The sequence below is a fragment of the Pelobates fuscus genome, chromosome 3 (genome assembly GCF_036172605.1).
Source record: "Pelobates fuscus isolate aPelFus1 chromosome 3, aPelFus1.pri, whole genome shotgun sequence".
In the NCBI taxonomy this organism is placed as follows: Eukaryota; Metazoa; Chordata; class Amphibia; order Anura; family Pelobatidae; genus Pelobates; species Pelobates fuscus.
The window spans coordinates 236,191,380-236,206,539 of record NC_086319.1 but is presented as its reverse complement, the minus strand read 5'-3'; the positions used below and the strand labels follow the sequence as shown (position 1 = coordinate 236,206,539).

Genomic DNA, 15,160 nt, shown 5'->3' with positions numbered 1-15,160 from the left:
CTTAGACCAAAAAATTGTAAGATGTGCTATAAAAAAGAACTGTAGAGGAAACCAAAAGGAAGGAATACCACTGGTTATATGGGCTTTAAATGCGTAATTGATATGACACCTGACTAGTAAAATGCATTGCAAAGCCGTCAGTATAACAGCCAAGTTGGGAGTAAAGCCTGTGGACCCCTCAACCGATGCCTAGAGTAGGTAAGTCCCAACTGCCACCTCTATCCGCCACATTATGGAGACCTTTCTGCCCTGTCTAAATCAGTCTGCACTCCATCGTTGCTCTCCTCATGGCACTGAGCAGGGCACGTTGCCTTGGTCCCGCAGGCTACCTCACCCGGCAGCAAGACGTGTAGCCTTCCAAATCAGTTATGAGTGAGTTATGTTGGGGGTGAAGAAGCTTGTCTCTCCTCAATCGGTGTGAGGTACAGCCTGCACGGGATGCTACCTTCTGCTGCTGTTGTTTCATGCGTCTTCTCCTCCACTCCCATCTGGGAACTTGCTGGCGGTGCGCGTGGGACCTAGGCTTTACAGCAGTGTGGTTCTGCTTGATTCCGACCCGAATTGCAGAAATGGAGGTAGGTATCCAGAGCTGTGTAAATAATTTTCCCCAGATTCGATCGAAGGTCTGGAGTAGCAGGTCTACGTGTAACTGGGAAGGCCGCAGGCCCCAGCAGGGCAGACATTGTGGAGATTAGGCTTTGTGGAGTATTAAGCTTTGGTCAGCTGGGGAGTGTATTACAGTGCCCACTGCACAAACACCAGTGATGACCCGGATATCCCCCACTGGCTCGGGGGGGGGGGGGGGGGGGACAGAGCACAAGAGTCACTAGCTCCAAGTCAAGGCCAAGGATCTGCCGCCTCCCTGTCCTCAACTGAAGTAGCAGGCCGCATGATGGTCAGACACGGGCCGTGTCCACCAGCCACAGGTTTAGCTGATCGGCAAAGTAGTCCTCTGGTATAGTTACACTATTAAGCCAACAAGAAGAAACAACAAAGTCCCACGTGAGGCTATAAAAGTAAATTTGCCAGAGGAGCTTCAGCTCCATGCGGCCATTTCTGTTGGCAATCAGGCTCCGCCCTTTGTTTTTCTATTTTAATATTTTAATTATTTTTTTTTTATTTAAGGTTGTCTATTAAGCTGTATTTATTAATTTCTCTATACAATGGATTCAAAAATACTATTGCAGACGTGGTTTACACTTAATCCAAATTTTAGTGAGCTGATATTAATGTGGCTATGAGCAAAACATATTTAGGGATTTTTTTTTGTAACTAAAGCAGATGGAACCTTGAGTATTCAAAATTTAATCTTTGTAACATTGTGCTATTAGTTTAAAAAATGGAGAATAAATAATAAAGAAGTAAATAAATGTAGAACATACAATAATAAACTGAAATTATATATGTAAAGGAAGAGAGTATATTTAAAAGAAGGAAAACTACCACAACAAGAGGACATAGCCTTAAATTAGAGGGGCAAAAGTTTAAAAATAATATCAGGAAGTATTACTTTACTGAGAGGGTAGTGGATGCACGGAATAGACTTCCAGCTGAAGTGGTAGAGGTAAACACAGTAAACGAGTTTAAGCATGCGTGGGATAGGCATAAGGCTATCCTAGATAGATCAGGCCAGGGACTAATGAAATAATTTAAAAAATTGGGCAGACTAGATGGACCCAATGGTTCTTATCTGCTGTTACATTATATGTTGCCATGTTTACTTTGAGAAGAGAAATATATGCTATAATAACTACCCCTCAGGCATGGTAAGCATAGTGTGGTCATGCTTGCTAAACATAGGAAAAGGGGTGGGGAAATAAAATATTGAGAATACACCTCAATTGCTTGGGTCATGTTAGAAGCAAAAGGAAAAATAAGTATTACGAAAAAAGACAAATTAATTGCCTTGAACATTTTTGCTTGATAAGTACATTGTATTCAATAATAAAAATAAACTTTATGACATTGAGACCTCTTAAAGAAATAGCATAAATGTAAAATAAAAAAGTGAAAAAAGTTGAATAGTATCTTAAAATATACCAGATTAAAGGAACATTGTTAGAAACACAAACATGATTTAGATGATGGACTAGTACTCCCCTTCAAAAACCTGAAAAATATTTACATACATTTTAGCCAGTGTTGTGCTGGTCTTAAGCGACCTCCACTGCACCCTGACTGGGATCTTCATTAATGATAATCTCCGCCAATCCAATGCAATCAGGATCTACTCATAGAGAAGCATTTTACCAATGCTTCTCTCTAGTAGTGTTTGCTGTTTTCATGCTGAGTGTGACGCTGCCCAACATCTGTCTTGCAAAGATTGCAGGACAGTAAAAGTAAGCAGCTCTACTATTTATTTATAAAATATTTTACCAGGAAAGATACATTGAGATTTCTCTCGTTTTCAAGTATGTCTTGGGTCCACAAAACATTGCATTGATACAATAGGGTACAATAATATATACAATATATACAAAATTTAACGTAGAACAGGTAGGAAATATATAATCAACCATAACACATGCATTCTATTTTGAGATATGTGGAGAGGGATCTCTTAAAGGGCTTTAGGCTTGGGGAAGATTTTTAAAGTGTGCGAGAGGTCGTTCCATAATTGCAATGCTCTGTAGAAAAAGGAGGATCGGGCTGCTTTCTTTTTGTAGTGGCTGAGAGACAACGACCAGAGGTATGCTTAGAAAGCACTTAGGAAAGGCAGTGTATACATTGCTCGGACTGCTGTGACAGCCTCTTTGAATCTGTTACGACATTGTTGTCCCTTTAACTGGCAGCTGTGTAAGCTAGCTGATATAAATTGTATGTGGAATAATGAACTGTAGCTATAAACCTTAGAGAATGTGAACAAAACCATTTCAAGCATACATTAAATAATAAGATCAACAATTACATACATAGTGTTCTTAAGTAATGGAGCAATAAAATGGTTATTTTGAAATAGTTCAGCCAATTCTACATGGTGCTATAAGGGGTGACAGCACAGTCTGTAATCCAGAGCCAGCAGATTTAAAGCAGCTCTGTCACTTTTATGTTTTATTTGTAAATTAATAATTCATCTGGATCGGAAAGAAAGAGCTGCTCTTCAAATCCTACAAAAGCCAGTGAATATGAGAGGGATGGGGCTGTCGAATTTAAAGTGTTATCGTGCTACTGTGTTAGACATTGCGGTCATCACTCACCAAGGTTACAGGTCTCCTCAATGGGTATTCATGAATTCCTTTTGCTCCCTCAGACAGGGGCTGCACCAGTTGTTTTAGATCCCAGAGATAGTATTCCAAGGCAAATGGAATGTCTCCCTGCAGCAAGCCTGGAATTGTGAGATCCAATGATGCTCACAATCCAAAGCTCTACTCCAGGGTAGGAAACCTTCGGCACTCCAGATGTTGTGGACCACATCCCCCATAATGCTCATGGGAGGTGTAGTCCAAAACATCTCCCGTGCCAAAGGTTGTATATGCCTGCTCTGCTCCCTTGCAAATGGGGGCTGCTGTACCGGTTTTAGATGACTAAATACTGACCTTTTTCATAGACCATGGAGAGCTTTAGGCACATGTATATATGTTTTTTCACAAAGTTAAACCTTTCCACCTCCTCCTGGAGGAATTTTATGTCCCCAGTATCCTAACGTTCTGCAACTCAAATGCTTCTTCCGAACTTTGACTATATCTTTACCCAATAGATAACATACAGGGATTGACTGCAATAGAGAAAATGTGTATAGGTAAATTACCCAACGATAAAGTGCTGTTACAAGGAATTGATTTCAGGAGGAAGCGGGGACCTACCATTTATTCAATCGCAAAACAGTCTAATGGAATGTCCATCTCATCTGGAAGTGTGTAGAAAGGTGCTACATAGATGGTACTTATTAGTTCCAGCAAAATTGGCATATTTCAGAGATTTAATTTTCTTCAAGTGCTGGAGATGTGGAAATGCAATTGGTACAATGCATCACATTTGGTGGCAGTGTGAACTATTGCGAACTTTCTGGCTAAGAGCCACAGGACTGACGGCACATACGACAGGCTAAATATAACCACATCGGTAGACTTATGTCTATTATTCATTACATAACATTATATGTTAGTGTGCGTGCCGATGTCTTGGCAAGATTTATGTCGGAAATATCTGTTTCCAAGAATCCCAAACTTTCTCCCTTGACACTGTTTGTTTCTTTTAATCTTGCTTATACATACAAATTTAAGATTTGAAACATTTAAAGATAAAAACTGGATGCAGATAGACTGATACTGTATGTTTTTTTGTTTTTTTTTAAAAACGTGTAAACTAAATAAACATTTTTAAAAAGTAAAAATCTTCAAATAATTACTCTCCACAGCACAAGTTACTATAAAAATAAATTACAGTTTGTGATTACTGACACAATGGGATATAATCCCATTGTTTTTGTGCAATAACACAGAATTGTCTTTGGCTATGATTCAACTCCAGATGTGAAACTTATTCAATGCTCTGAACCTTTCCTTGACTATATTTTAGGTAAAATTGTTGGTTGTGCTGTAATCCATGTTAATGGCGATGACCCAGAGGAAGTTTTGAGAGCTACAAGACTAGCTGTGGAATATCAACGACTGTTCCGGAAAGACGTGATTGTAGACTTGTTGTGTTATCGTCAGTGGGGCCATAATGAGCTTGACGAGCCCTTCTTTACAAATCCTGGCATGTACAAGATTATCCGGTGAGTGGAGGATTATTTGTAATTTACAATTATTTGTTCCACCTAATGTAAATCCTAATGAGGAAGAACAGCTGTTAGAGCAAATTGGGAAAGCTGCAAATTGGGGTCACACGTTAATTATTGGAGATTTTAATTACCTAGACATAAATTGGGATAGAGGGACTAGTACTTCAGCAAGGGGAATCCGGTTTTTGAATGTGTTAAATGACACCTTCATGTCACAACAAACAATGTTGATCTTTTGACCAACATTCAAGTAGGGTAAAAGCACGTGGGGTATACCTAAAACTTATAATTTAAAAAAAAAAAAGAATTTCAATAAGATTAGGGCAGCTCTACAACATATGTTTAATCTGCTACAAATAATTGACTAGAATATTCCAAAATATTATGGGTATATCTGCGTGAGAACAAAAGCTCAGCCACAAATTTATGGATGGCAAATGATCCAGAATGTTTATTATAAGTCCTCAAGGTAGTCTTAAATCCAAGCTATAATCTTCTAATATGGTGATACAGGACTTCCAGTATCTACAGATACTAAATCAGAAATTAACTCGGGGATTGTTTGACTATGGGGTGGAGACAAGTCGAAATTGCATATATGTTAGAGTCAATCCCATGATTTCTAGGCATGTGCATGGGGAAAGTTTTCGGTTCGGTTCGGCATTCCGAAATTCGGAATTTTCGCAATTCGGCAGTTCGACACTTCGGAAATTCGGCAACTTCGGCTCTTCGACACTTCGGGACTTCTATTGCAGCCACTTAGTAGATAACTCTCTAATTCCCACGGTATTAGGGAGTTATCTACCAAAAGGCTGAAAGACCTAAATTGGTCTTTCAGACAAATTTACTAATACTAAGTAAAAATGAACTTGGTATTAGTTAATTTTGCCCCTACTCGCTATACCGCGAGTAGGGGCATGTCTAGTAAACAGTGAGCAGCCACCCGGCTGGTGGAGGCCCTAAAGTAAAATGATGGGGGGACCTATTGTCCTCCCCCCGGCCCCCACCCCTGAGCGGTGGGTGGGGGCCCTAAATACTAATAAGGGGGGGGACCTAATGTCCTCCCCCCTGGCCCCCACCCCTGAGCGGCGGGTGGGGCCCTAAATACTAATAAGGGGGGGGACCTAATGTCCTTTCCCCTGGCCCCCACCCCTGAGCGGTGGGTGGGGGCCCTAAATTGGAATAAGGGGGGGACCTTATGCCCTCCCCCCTGGCCCCCACCCCTGAGCGGTGGGTGAGGGCCCTAAATACTAATAAAGGGGGGGACCTAATGTCCTCCCCCCTGGCCTCGTACCCCTGAGCGGTGGGTGGGGGCCCAAAATACCAATAGGGGGGGCCCTAAAAAAAGTGTGTCCCCCCGGTTGACTAGGGGTCCCCAAACTCCTAGTCACCCCCTCCCCACCCCCCCCAAAAAAATGATCCCCCTACCTACCCCCCTCACCCGAAAAAATAATGAGGGGGGGGGACCTTTAACTAAGAACCTGTAAAAAAAAAAAAAAAATAATCATAATAATAATAATAACTTACCATTCGATGTTTTCTTTCTTCTAAAATCTTTTTTCAGCCCCAAAAAAGGCCAAATAAAAAAACATAATAACCGACGCAATAAAAAAAAAAAAAAAAAAAACGAGCGCAAACAAAAATAATCCTTCTTCACCCATGGAGGGCTCCGCGCAGACTGAGCTCTGCAGGGCGGGGGAAGGCTTAATCCACCAATCAGAGTGTTATGAGTCAAATTACACAGTGTGGGAAAATTCCAAAGAACTTTCCCACGCTGTGTAAAATGACACAGAGCACTCTGATTGGTGGATTTCAAACCAACCAATCAGAGTGCTGTGACAGGTAAATGTAGAGACTTACCTGTTAGTCTCTTCAATTACCTGTCAGATCACTCTGATTGGATGGCCTAAACCCACCAATCAGAGTGCTCTGAGCCTAATGGCAGGGCGGGGCAAGGCTTTATAAGCCTTGCCCCGCCCTGCAGAGCTCAGTCTGCGCGGAGCCCTCCATGGGTGAAGAAGGATTATTTTTTTGCGCTTTTTTTTTTTTTTTATTGCGTCGGTTATTATGGTTTTTTATTTGGCCTTTTTTGGGGCTGAAAGATTTTAGAAGAAAGAAAACATCGAATGGTAAGTTATTATCTACATTTTTTTTACAGGTTCTTAGTTAAAGGTCCCCCCCTCATTATTTTTAGGGTGAGGGGGGTAGGTAGGGGGATAATTTTTTTTGGGGGGGGTGAGGGGGTGACTAGGGGTTTGGGGACCCCTAGTCACCGGCGGACAGCACGGGACATTTTTTTTAGGGCCCCCACCCGACGCTCAGGGGTGGTGGCCGGGGGGGGAGGACAATAGGTCCCCCCCCATTGGTATTTATGGCCCCCACCCGCCGCTCAGGGGTGGGGGCCAGGGAGGAGGATATTAGCCCCCCCCCTTTATTAGTATTTAGGGCCCCCACCCACCGGTCAGGGGGGAGGACCTTAGGCCCCCCTTTTTTAGTATTTAGGGCCCTCACCCGCCGCTCAGGGGTGGGGGCCAGGGGGGAAGACATTAGGTCCCCCCCTTATTATAATTTAGGGCCCCCACCCACCGCTCAGGGGTGAGGGCCAGGGGGAAGGACATTAGGTCCCCCCCTTATTATAATTTAGGGCCCCCACCCACCGCTCAGGGGTGAGGGCCAGGGGGAAGGACATTAGGTCCCCCCCTTATTATAATTTAGGGCCCCCACCCGCCGCTCAGGGGTGGGGGCCAGGAGCAATATTTTTTTTTTTATTTATTTTTTTTTTAATTTTTTTTTTTTTTTTAAGAGGCTGCTCACTGTTTAATAGACATGCCCATGGGCGTCCGCAGAAATTTTTCCAGGGGGGGGGCATAATTTTAATGACATCTATGCTTGGCCCCTTTTTGACAGTGTCATGAAGGGGAGGAGCATAGTCATTATCACATAAAGCCAGGGTGAATAGCGTTTTCACAACTATGGTGTCAGGAATACATGTTTGTATTCCTGACACTATAGTGTTCCTTTAAGCAAATTAAAGGAACATTCTGGTCACCATCACAACTTCATCTAAATGAAAATGCTATGATGCCAGGAAGCCCCTGGGTGCTCTTTTCTTTAAGGGGTTAAACCGCTCTTAAATGGTTTGACCCCATAGGCTTCCTCCAGCTCCAGGTCCCTCAGTGGTATTCGGCATCTGAAACGGAGTGTCAGGAAGTGCAGACTTACGTCAGGCATGGGTGCCGCTGATTGGCTAGAGTTGACAGTTGACGCTCTAAGCCAATCGCTAGTTCCCGGTTTATATTTTTTTTTAAACTTTTTTATGAATGGGGAGCTACTGATTGGCTTAGAGTGCCAGCTGACCGCTCTAGCCAATCAGCAACACCCCTACCCAGCGGCACTCTGTGCTTCCTGACACTCAGTAAATAAAAGTGAACACATTAACACTGATATTTTTTTTACCTGGGGAGATGAGAAGGTCCAGAGTTTCCCTGCCAGGCCCAGGTACCAAAGCCTTATGATGTGGTGTCCAGAATAAAGTGGAGGGTTCACTTCTATATTTGGCTCCTTCTGCTCCTTTACCTTTCTGCTTATTTTGCGCCCTTCTGCTCCTTTCTCATTCTGATTCCTTTCTGCTCCTTGCAGACCCTTTCTGCTCCTTCTCCTACTTTAGCTTTGTGCTCCTTGCTGTCCCTTTCTGCTCCTTCTTCAACTTTACCTTTGTGCTCCTTCTGATTCTTTCTGCTCCTTTACCTTTGTGCTACTTCTGTCCCTTTCTGCCCCTGCTCCTTGCATACCCTTCCTGCTCCTTGCTGTCCCTGCTCCTTGCAGACCCTTCCTGCTCCTTGGAAAGTAGAAAAGGGGAGAGTATCAGTCTCCCCTAATGAGGGCGCTAATCACTAAAGTAAAAGCAAAATAGAAAGTGTAAAAAATACAAATTTATTATTACAATTAATGTAAAAAATCATAAAAATCGAGCAGTGCAATTCCAAGACCAATTTGTTAAACACCAACTGCTAGCACACAAGAAAAAGGATGATGGAACGTTTCCAAATAGCCCTAGGTCGCGACTCTAAGGGCTAGATATACTTGCGGCTTTCTAGTGGTAGAATGAACGGTCTCTGGGCTGCTTTAAAGTACAAAGGTACAGGCTCAACGCGTTTCGTCCCGCGTCTTTCAGGACTTCCTCAGGAGCTGCGGATGCTGTTATTTCTTTCTCCGGTCTCTCTTTTAAGTCCTCAGGAATCTTCTGCCTTCGTGCCAAAAAACGCCGTTGCGCATGCGCATAACGACACAAGCTATGCCTCACTGATGATGCCTTACAAGGCTGAAACGATCGTCTGGGGTTGCTGTGTCTCTCGTGCAGAGGGAACTTGCTGGCATTTCAGATCTGGACTGCCCGTATGGGTGGGACCAGTCTGATATGTTTCAGAGAAGTTCTCTCTGTAATGGCACAAGATGAGCAAAAAACAGCTTGAGAACTGAGCGGTGACCGACCGAAGGGCAGGCTATTTCAGTTGCTGCCCGTTCTCAGTATTCTCTTGCGACCCATTTTTTACTCATAACGACACAAGGTTCCGTTCAGCTACGGGTACCCTCGAGGACCAGTAGCTTTCAGGAAGTCTGTCGGTGCGCATGCGTGGCCGATTTTGAGCGCACAAAAACTTTATTGGCACTGAGTACTGGACACTATGTAACAAACTTAAAGTTACTAGAGATCCAGAACTCATCACATATGTGCCTTGATTTTAACATTCAGGGAAACCTAGAGATTACCGCAAATATAGCAAAAAAGGAGGATACTAAAAATAAAGATAAAAAATGAATAATAAATATTACCTAAAAAGGTTATTTTAATCTAAAATGTTGGATGTGTATTGCATTTATGGTAATCTTCACAACCTAAACATGATGACCTATACATGTCAACCAGATCTAAGGGATGAATCAGATGAATAGGGTAAAGCGAGTTGATTCTAATAGCCCCTTATTAAATATACAAATAATAAACGTACAATTAATTCGATTTTAACCTGATGTACTGATATTACTGAAAAACGTTTCTATCATGGTGTAAATACAGAAAAGATAGGTTTATGGACTAGATGGTCAGAACGATGACATTTGTCAAATTTCAAACAAATTTTAAACAAATTTTGAGCAAATCAGCAAGAGTCATAAATAAGTAGAGATGAAGATGGGAATACAAATAAAATTAAATAAAAATGCATATAGATATGGATATAAATATAAATATAAAAATACAAATAAATGTAAATATAAATAGAGATACTAATAAAAAAATATTATAATAAATAAAAAATAAAAAATAAAAAATACAAATAAAAAAATAGAAATAAAAATACAAATAAAAATAAAAATAAATATAAAAATAAAAAATAAAAAATAAAAATAAAAATAAATGTGATCACATAAATGCAAGAATATCTAGGTCCGTATTTAGACCTAGAGGGGTAGAAGACTTCATTTTATAAATCCACTCTGTTTCTTTTCTGACCAAGGTTTTGGTGGTATCTCCGCCTCTCCAGTGTGGAACAACCAGATCAATACCTACACAGATGAAATTGTTCAAAGAGAAAAAAGGCAAAGAACATTTATCACCAAATGAGAAAAAAGCAATAAAAGGTTTAAAGGAGAAACTAGATATCGTTATTAAACAGGCCGACAAGGGCGGGGGTATCGTGATTATGGATAGAGAGGATTATCTAAAAGAATCAGACAGAATTTTGAGCGATACAAAAACTTATAAAATCTTAAAAGAAAACCCAAGTAATATCTTCAAATCAGAATTGTATACCATATTATCTAAGGCATTGAAACATGAAGTAATTACGAAAATAGAATTTGATTATCTCTATATTGAGTTCCCCAAACTGGCAATTTTCTACCAATTGCCAAAGATCCACAAATCCTTAAAGGATCCCCCTGGAAGGCCCATCATTAGCGGTATAGATTCCCTCACAAGTAACATCTCTGAATATGTGGATATCTATTTACAGAAATATGTAATTTTGGCAGCTTCCTATGTTAAAGACTCAACCCAAATATTAGAGAACTAGAAGGGATGGAATGGAAAGACGACTACTTATGGGTGACCATTGACGTCACCTCATTATACACAGTTATCGATCATACTAAAGGTATAGCCGCTGTAAAAGAGGTGCTAGATAATGATGATAAAATGTCGAAAAAACAAAGTGAGTTCATCCTGCAGTGTATTAATTTCATTTTATATAGGAACTCTTTTTGGTTTGAGGGGACTCACTATCTGCAGATCTGTGGCACTGCCATGGGCACCAGGTTTGCCCCAAGCTACGCGAACATCTTCGTAGCAAATTGGGAGGAACGATGTATTTGGAACAACAATCCGTTTGGGGCAAACCTGGTGCTCTGGAGGAGGTACATAGACGATGTCTTTATCATTTGGAAGGGGGGTATTAATGAGTTTAACAATTTTATGGTTTATGTAAACGCAAATAACTATGGGTTGAATTTTACCCAAGAAATGGGAGAGGCACAGATCAACTTTTTGGATCTAACTTTCTTTATAGAGAATGGAAAAATTTGTAGTAAAACCTTTTTCAAACCCACAGATTGTAATAGTCTGATTGAATTTTCTAGCTGTCACAATCCAATATGGCTCCGCAATATTCCAAAGAGTCAACAAACTAGGCTTTATAAAAATTGCACAAACCAGCAGGATTTTGACAGCCAAGTTTTAGTTTTGAATAAAAGATTTCTGGATAGAAATTATCCCACAGAACTACTTGAGAAAAGTCAAAAGGAAGTTAAGTATAAAAAAGAGAAGAGTTCTTGAAGGTGAAATCAAAAACTAGCATTCAAAAAGAAAAAAACTTCTTTGACATGGCATTTATTACTAAATATAATAATAAAGCAAATAGAATAGATAAAGTTTTTAGGAAGCATTGGCTGATTCTTTTGCAGGATACTTATCTCCACAAACTACTACCCAAGAAGCCAAAGATCGTATACAAAAAGACCGATAGCTTAAAAACGATTCTAGCCCCTAGTCTGTTACCTAAAGTTATGTTGAAAAATGAAAAAGAGACCTTCCTTAAAAAAAGACCCATTGGTTTTCACAGATGTGGAAATTGTAGCACATGTAAATTTCAGAAAAGAACTACACTAACTTTTAAAAGCACAGTTACGAACGAGAATTTTGCAATAAAACATTTTATAACCTGTAGTAGCAGAAACGTTGTCTATCTTTTAGAATGTGTATGTGGAATGCAATATATAGGTCGAACCATCCGCAAATTACATGAAAGACTCCTAGAGCACTTAAATGGCATAAGAAAGAAAAGTGAAAAACACAGTGTACCTCGACATTGTAATGCCTGTTCTGTTTTCTCTTTGAACAATTTCATCTGTGTAGGTATTGATCTGGTTGTTCCACACTGGAGAGGCGGAGATACCACCAAAACCTTGGTCAGAAAAGAAACAGAGTGGATTTATAAAATGAAGTCTTCTACCCCTCTAGGTCTAAATACGGACCTAGATATTCTTGCATTTATGTGATCACATTTATTTTTATTTTTTATTTTTATATTTATTTTTATTTTTATTTCTATTTTTTTATTTGTATTTTTTATTTTTTATTTATTATAATATTTTTTTATTAGTATCTCTATTTATATTTACATTTATTTGTATTTTTATATTTATATTTATATCCATATCTATATGCATTTTTATTTAATTTTATTTGTATTCCCATCTTCATATCTACTTATTTATGACTCTTGCTGATTTGCTCAAAATTTGTTTGAAATTTGACAAATGTTATCGTTCTGACCATCTAGTCCATAAACCTATCTTTTCTGTATTTACACCATGATAGAAACGTTTTTCAGTAATATCAGTACATCAGGTTAAAATCGAATTAATTGTACGTTTATTATTTGTATATTTAATAAGGGGCTATTAGAATCAACTCGCTTTACCCTATTCATCTGATTCATCCCTTAGATCTGGTTGACATGTATAGGTCATCATGTTTAGGTTGTGAAGATTACCATAAATGCAATACACATCCAACATTTTAGATTAAAATAACCTTTTTAGGTAATATTTATTACTCATATTTTATCTTTATTTTTAGTATCCTCCTTTTTTGCTATATTTGTGGTAATCTCTAGGTTTCCCTGAATGTTAAAATCAAGGCACATATGTGATGAGTTCTGGATCTCTAGTAACTTTAAGTTTGTTACATAGTGTCCAGTACTCAGTGCCAATAAAGTTTTTGTGCGCTCAAAATCGGCCACGCATGCGCACCGACAGACTTCCTGAAAGCTACTGGTCCTCGAGGGTACCCGTAGCTGAACGGAACCTTGTGTCGTTATGCACATGCGCGACGGCGGTTTTTGGCGCGAAGGCAGAAGATTCCTGAGGACTTAAAAGAGAGACCGGAGAAAGGAATAACAGCATCCGCAGCTCCTGAGGAAGTCCTGAAAGACGCGGGACGAAACGCGTTGAGCCTGTACCTTTGTACTTTAAAGCAGCCCAGAGACCGTTCATTCTACCACTAGAAAGCCGCAAGTATATCTAGCCCTTAGAGTCGCGACCTAGGGCTATTTGGAAACGTTCCATCATCCTTTTTCTTGTGTGCTAGCAGTTGGTGTTTAACAAATTGGTCTTGGAATTGCACTGCTCGATTTTTATGATTTTTTACATTAATTGTAATAATAAATTTGTATTTTTTACACTTTCTATTTTGCTTTTACTTTAGTGATTAGCGCCCTCATTAGGGGAGACTGATACTCTCCCCTTTTCTACTTTCCAATTTGTTTATAGGCTTCTCTGGGGTGTGCCTATTATGAGTGGCAGCTTTTCTACTGTAGCATCTTTTTAAAGCCTAGAGTCTGGATCTTTTCTCTATTTTCATCTTCCTGCTCCTTGCTGCCCCTGCTTCTTGCAGACCCTTAAGGCTCCTTGCTAACTCTTCATTTAGCCCCAGCCCACCCCCATGCCTCATTTGCCTAATCTATAGGCTGCCCCCCCATGCCTCACTTGCCTAATCTATACCCCCCCATGCCATACTTGCCTAATCTATAGCCTCCCCCCCCATGCCTCACTGGCCTAATCAATAGGCTGCCCCCCATGCCTCACTGGCCTAATCTATAGGCTGCCCCCCATGCCTCACTGGCCTAATATATAGGCGTCCACCCCCATGCCTTACTCCCCTAATATATAGGCGCCCCCCCATGCCTTACTCCCCTAATATATAGGCGTCCACCCCCATGCCTTACTCCCCTAATATATAGGCTGCCCCCCCATGCCTTACTCCCCTAATATATAGGCTGCCCCCCCATGCCTTACTCCCCTAATATATAGGCTGCCCCCCCATGCCTTACTCCCCTAATATATAGGCTGCCCCCCCATGCCTTACTCCCCTAATATATAGGCTGCCCCCCCATGCCTTACTCCCCTAATATATAGGCGTCCACCCCCATGCCTTACTCCCCTAATATATAGGCTGCCCCCCCATGCCTTACTCCCCTAATATATAGGCTGCCCCCCCATGCCTTACTCCCCTAATATATAGGCTGCCCCCCATGCCTTACTCCCCTAATATATAGGCTGCCCCCCCATGCCTTACTCCCCTAATATATAGGCTGCCCCACCATGCCTTACTCCCCTAATATATAGGCTGCCCCCCATGCCTTACTCCCCTAATATATAGGCTGCCCCCCCATGCCTTCCTCCCCTAATATATAGGCTGCCCCCCCATGCCTTACTCCCCTAATATATAGGCTGCCCCCCCCATGCCTCACTCCCCTAATATATAAGCTGCCCCCCCCCGTGCCTTACTCCCCTAATTTACAGGCTGCCCCCCCATGCCTTACTCCCCTAATCTATAGGCTATTTTAAACCCCCCATCCCTCACTTACCTGATCTGTAGGCTGTCTCTGCCTGCATGTGTTGCTCCCCTGCGGTTTCAGTCAGTCAGAGAGAAGCAGAGATAGATGCAGCTTCCTGTCCCTGTCTCTCTCCTTACACCGCGCCACCTACTGGCCGGCGCCGATATTGCAGTTCATTTTAAATCTTACACGAAAATTAGCAGAATAAGCTGAAAAATCCAGGGGGGGGCAAGTGCCCCCCTGCGGACGCCCATGGACATGCCCCTACTCGCTATACCGTGGTCATAATTTACTAATACTAAGTAATCTTTACTTAGTATTAGTAAATTTGGCTGAAAGACCAATTTAGGTCTTTCAGCCTTTTAGTAGATAACTAATTCCCACGGTATTATTGAGCTATCTACTTATTCATTCCTGTCATTACATTGACTGGCCAAGTAACTTACATTTTATATGAATGTATGTTACTTGATTGTTGTAAATGTTGCAAATGCTTATAGGTGAATCCTGGCTATGTGTGTATACTTTTTATTTAAAATTG

At 41.0% G+C, this 15,160-nt stretch overlaps 1 protein-coding gene across 1 annotated transcript in view; it reads left to right on the top strand.

The window, feature by feature from the left end:
* DHTKD1 (dehydrogenase E1 and transketolase domain containing 1) overlaps positions 1-15,160 on the top strand; it is a 104,316-nt gene that overhangs the window by 67,229 nt on the left and 21,927 nt on the right. The window contains exon 7 of the mRNA XM_063448223.1: positions 4,519-4,717. Within this exon, the coding sequence (XP_063304293.1) occupies positions 4,519-4,717 (199 nt within the window). The remainder of the gene's footprint in view (positions 1-4,518; positions 4,718-15,160) is intronic.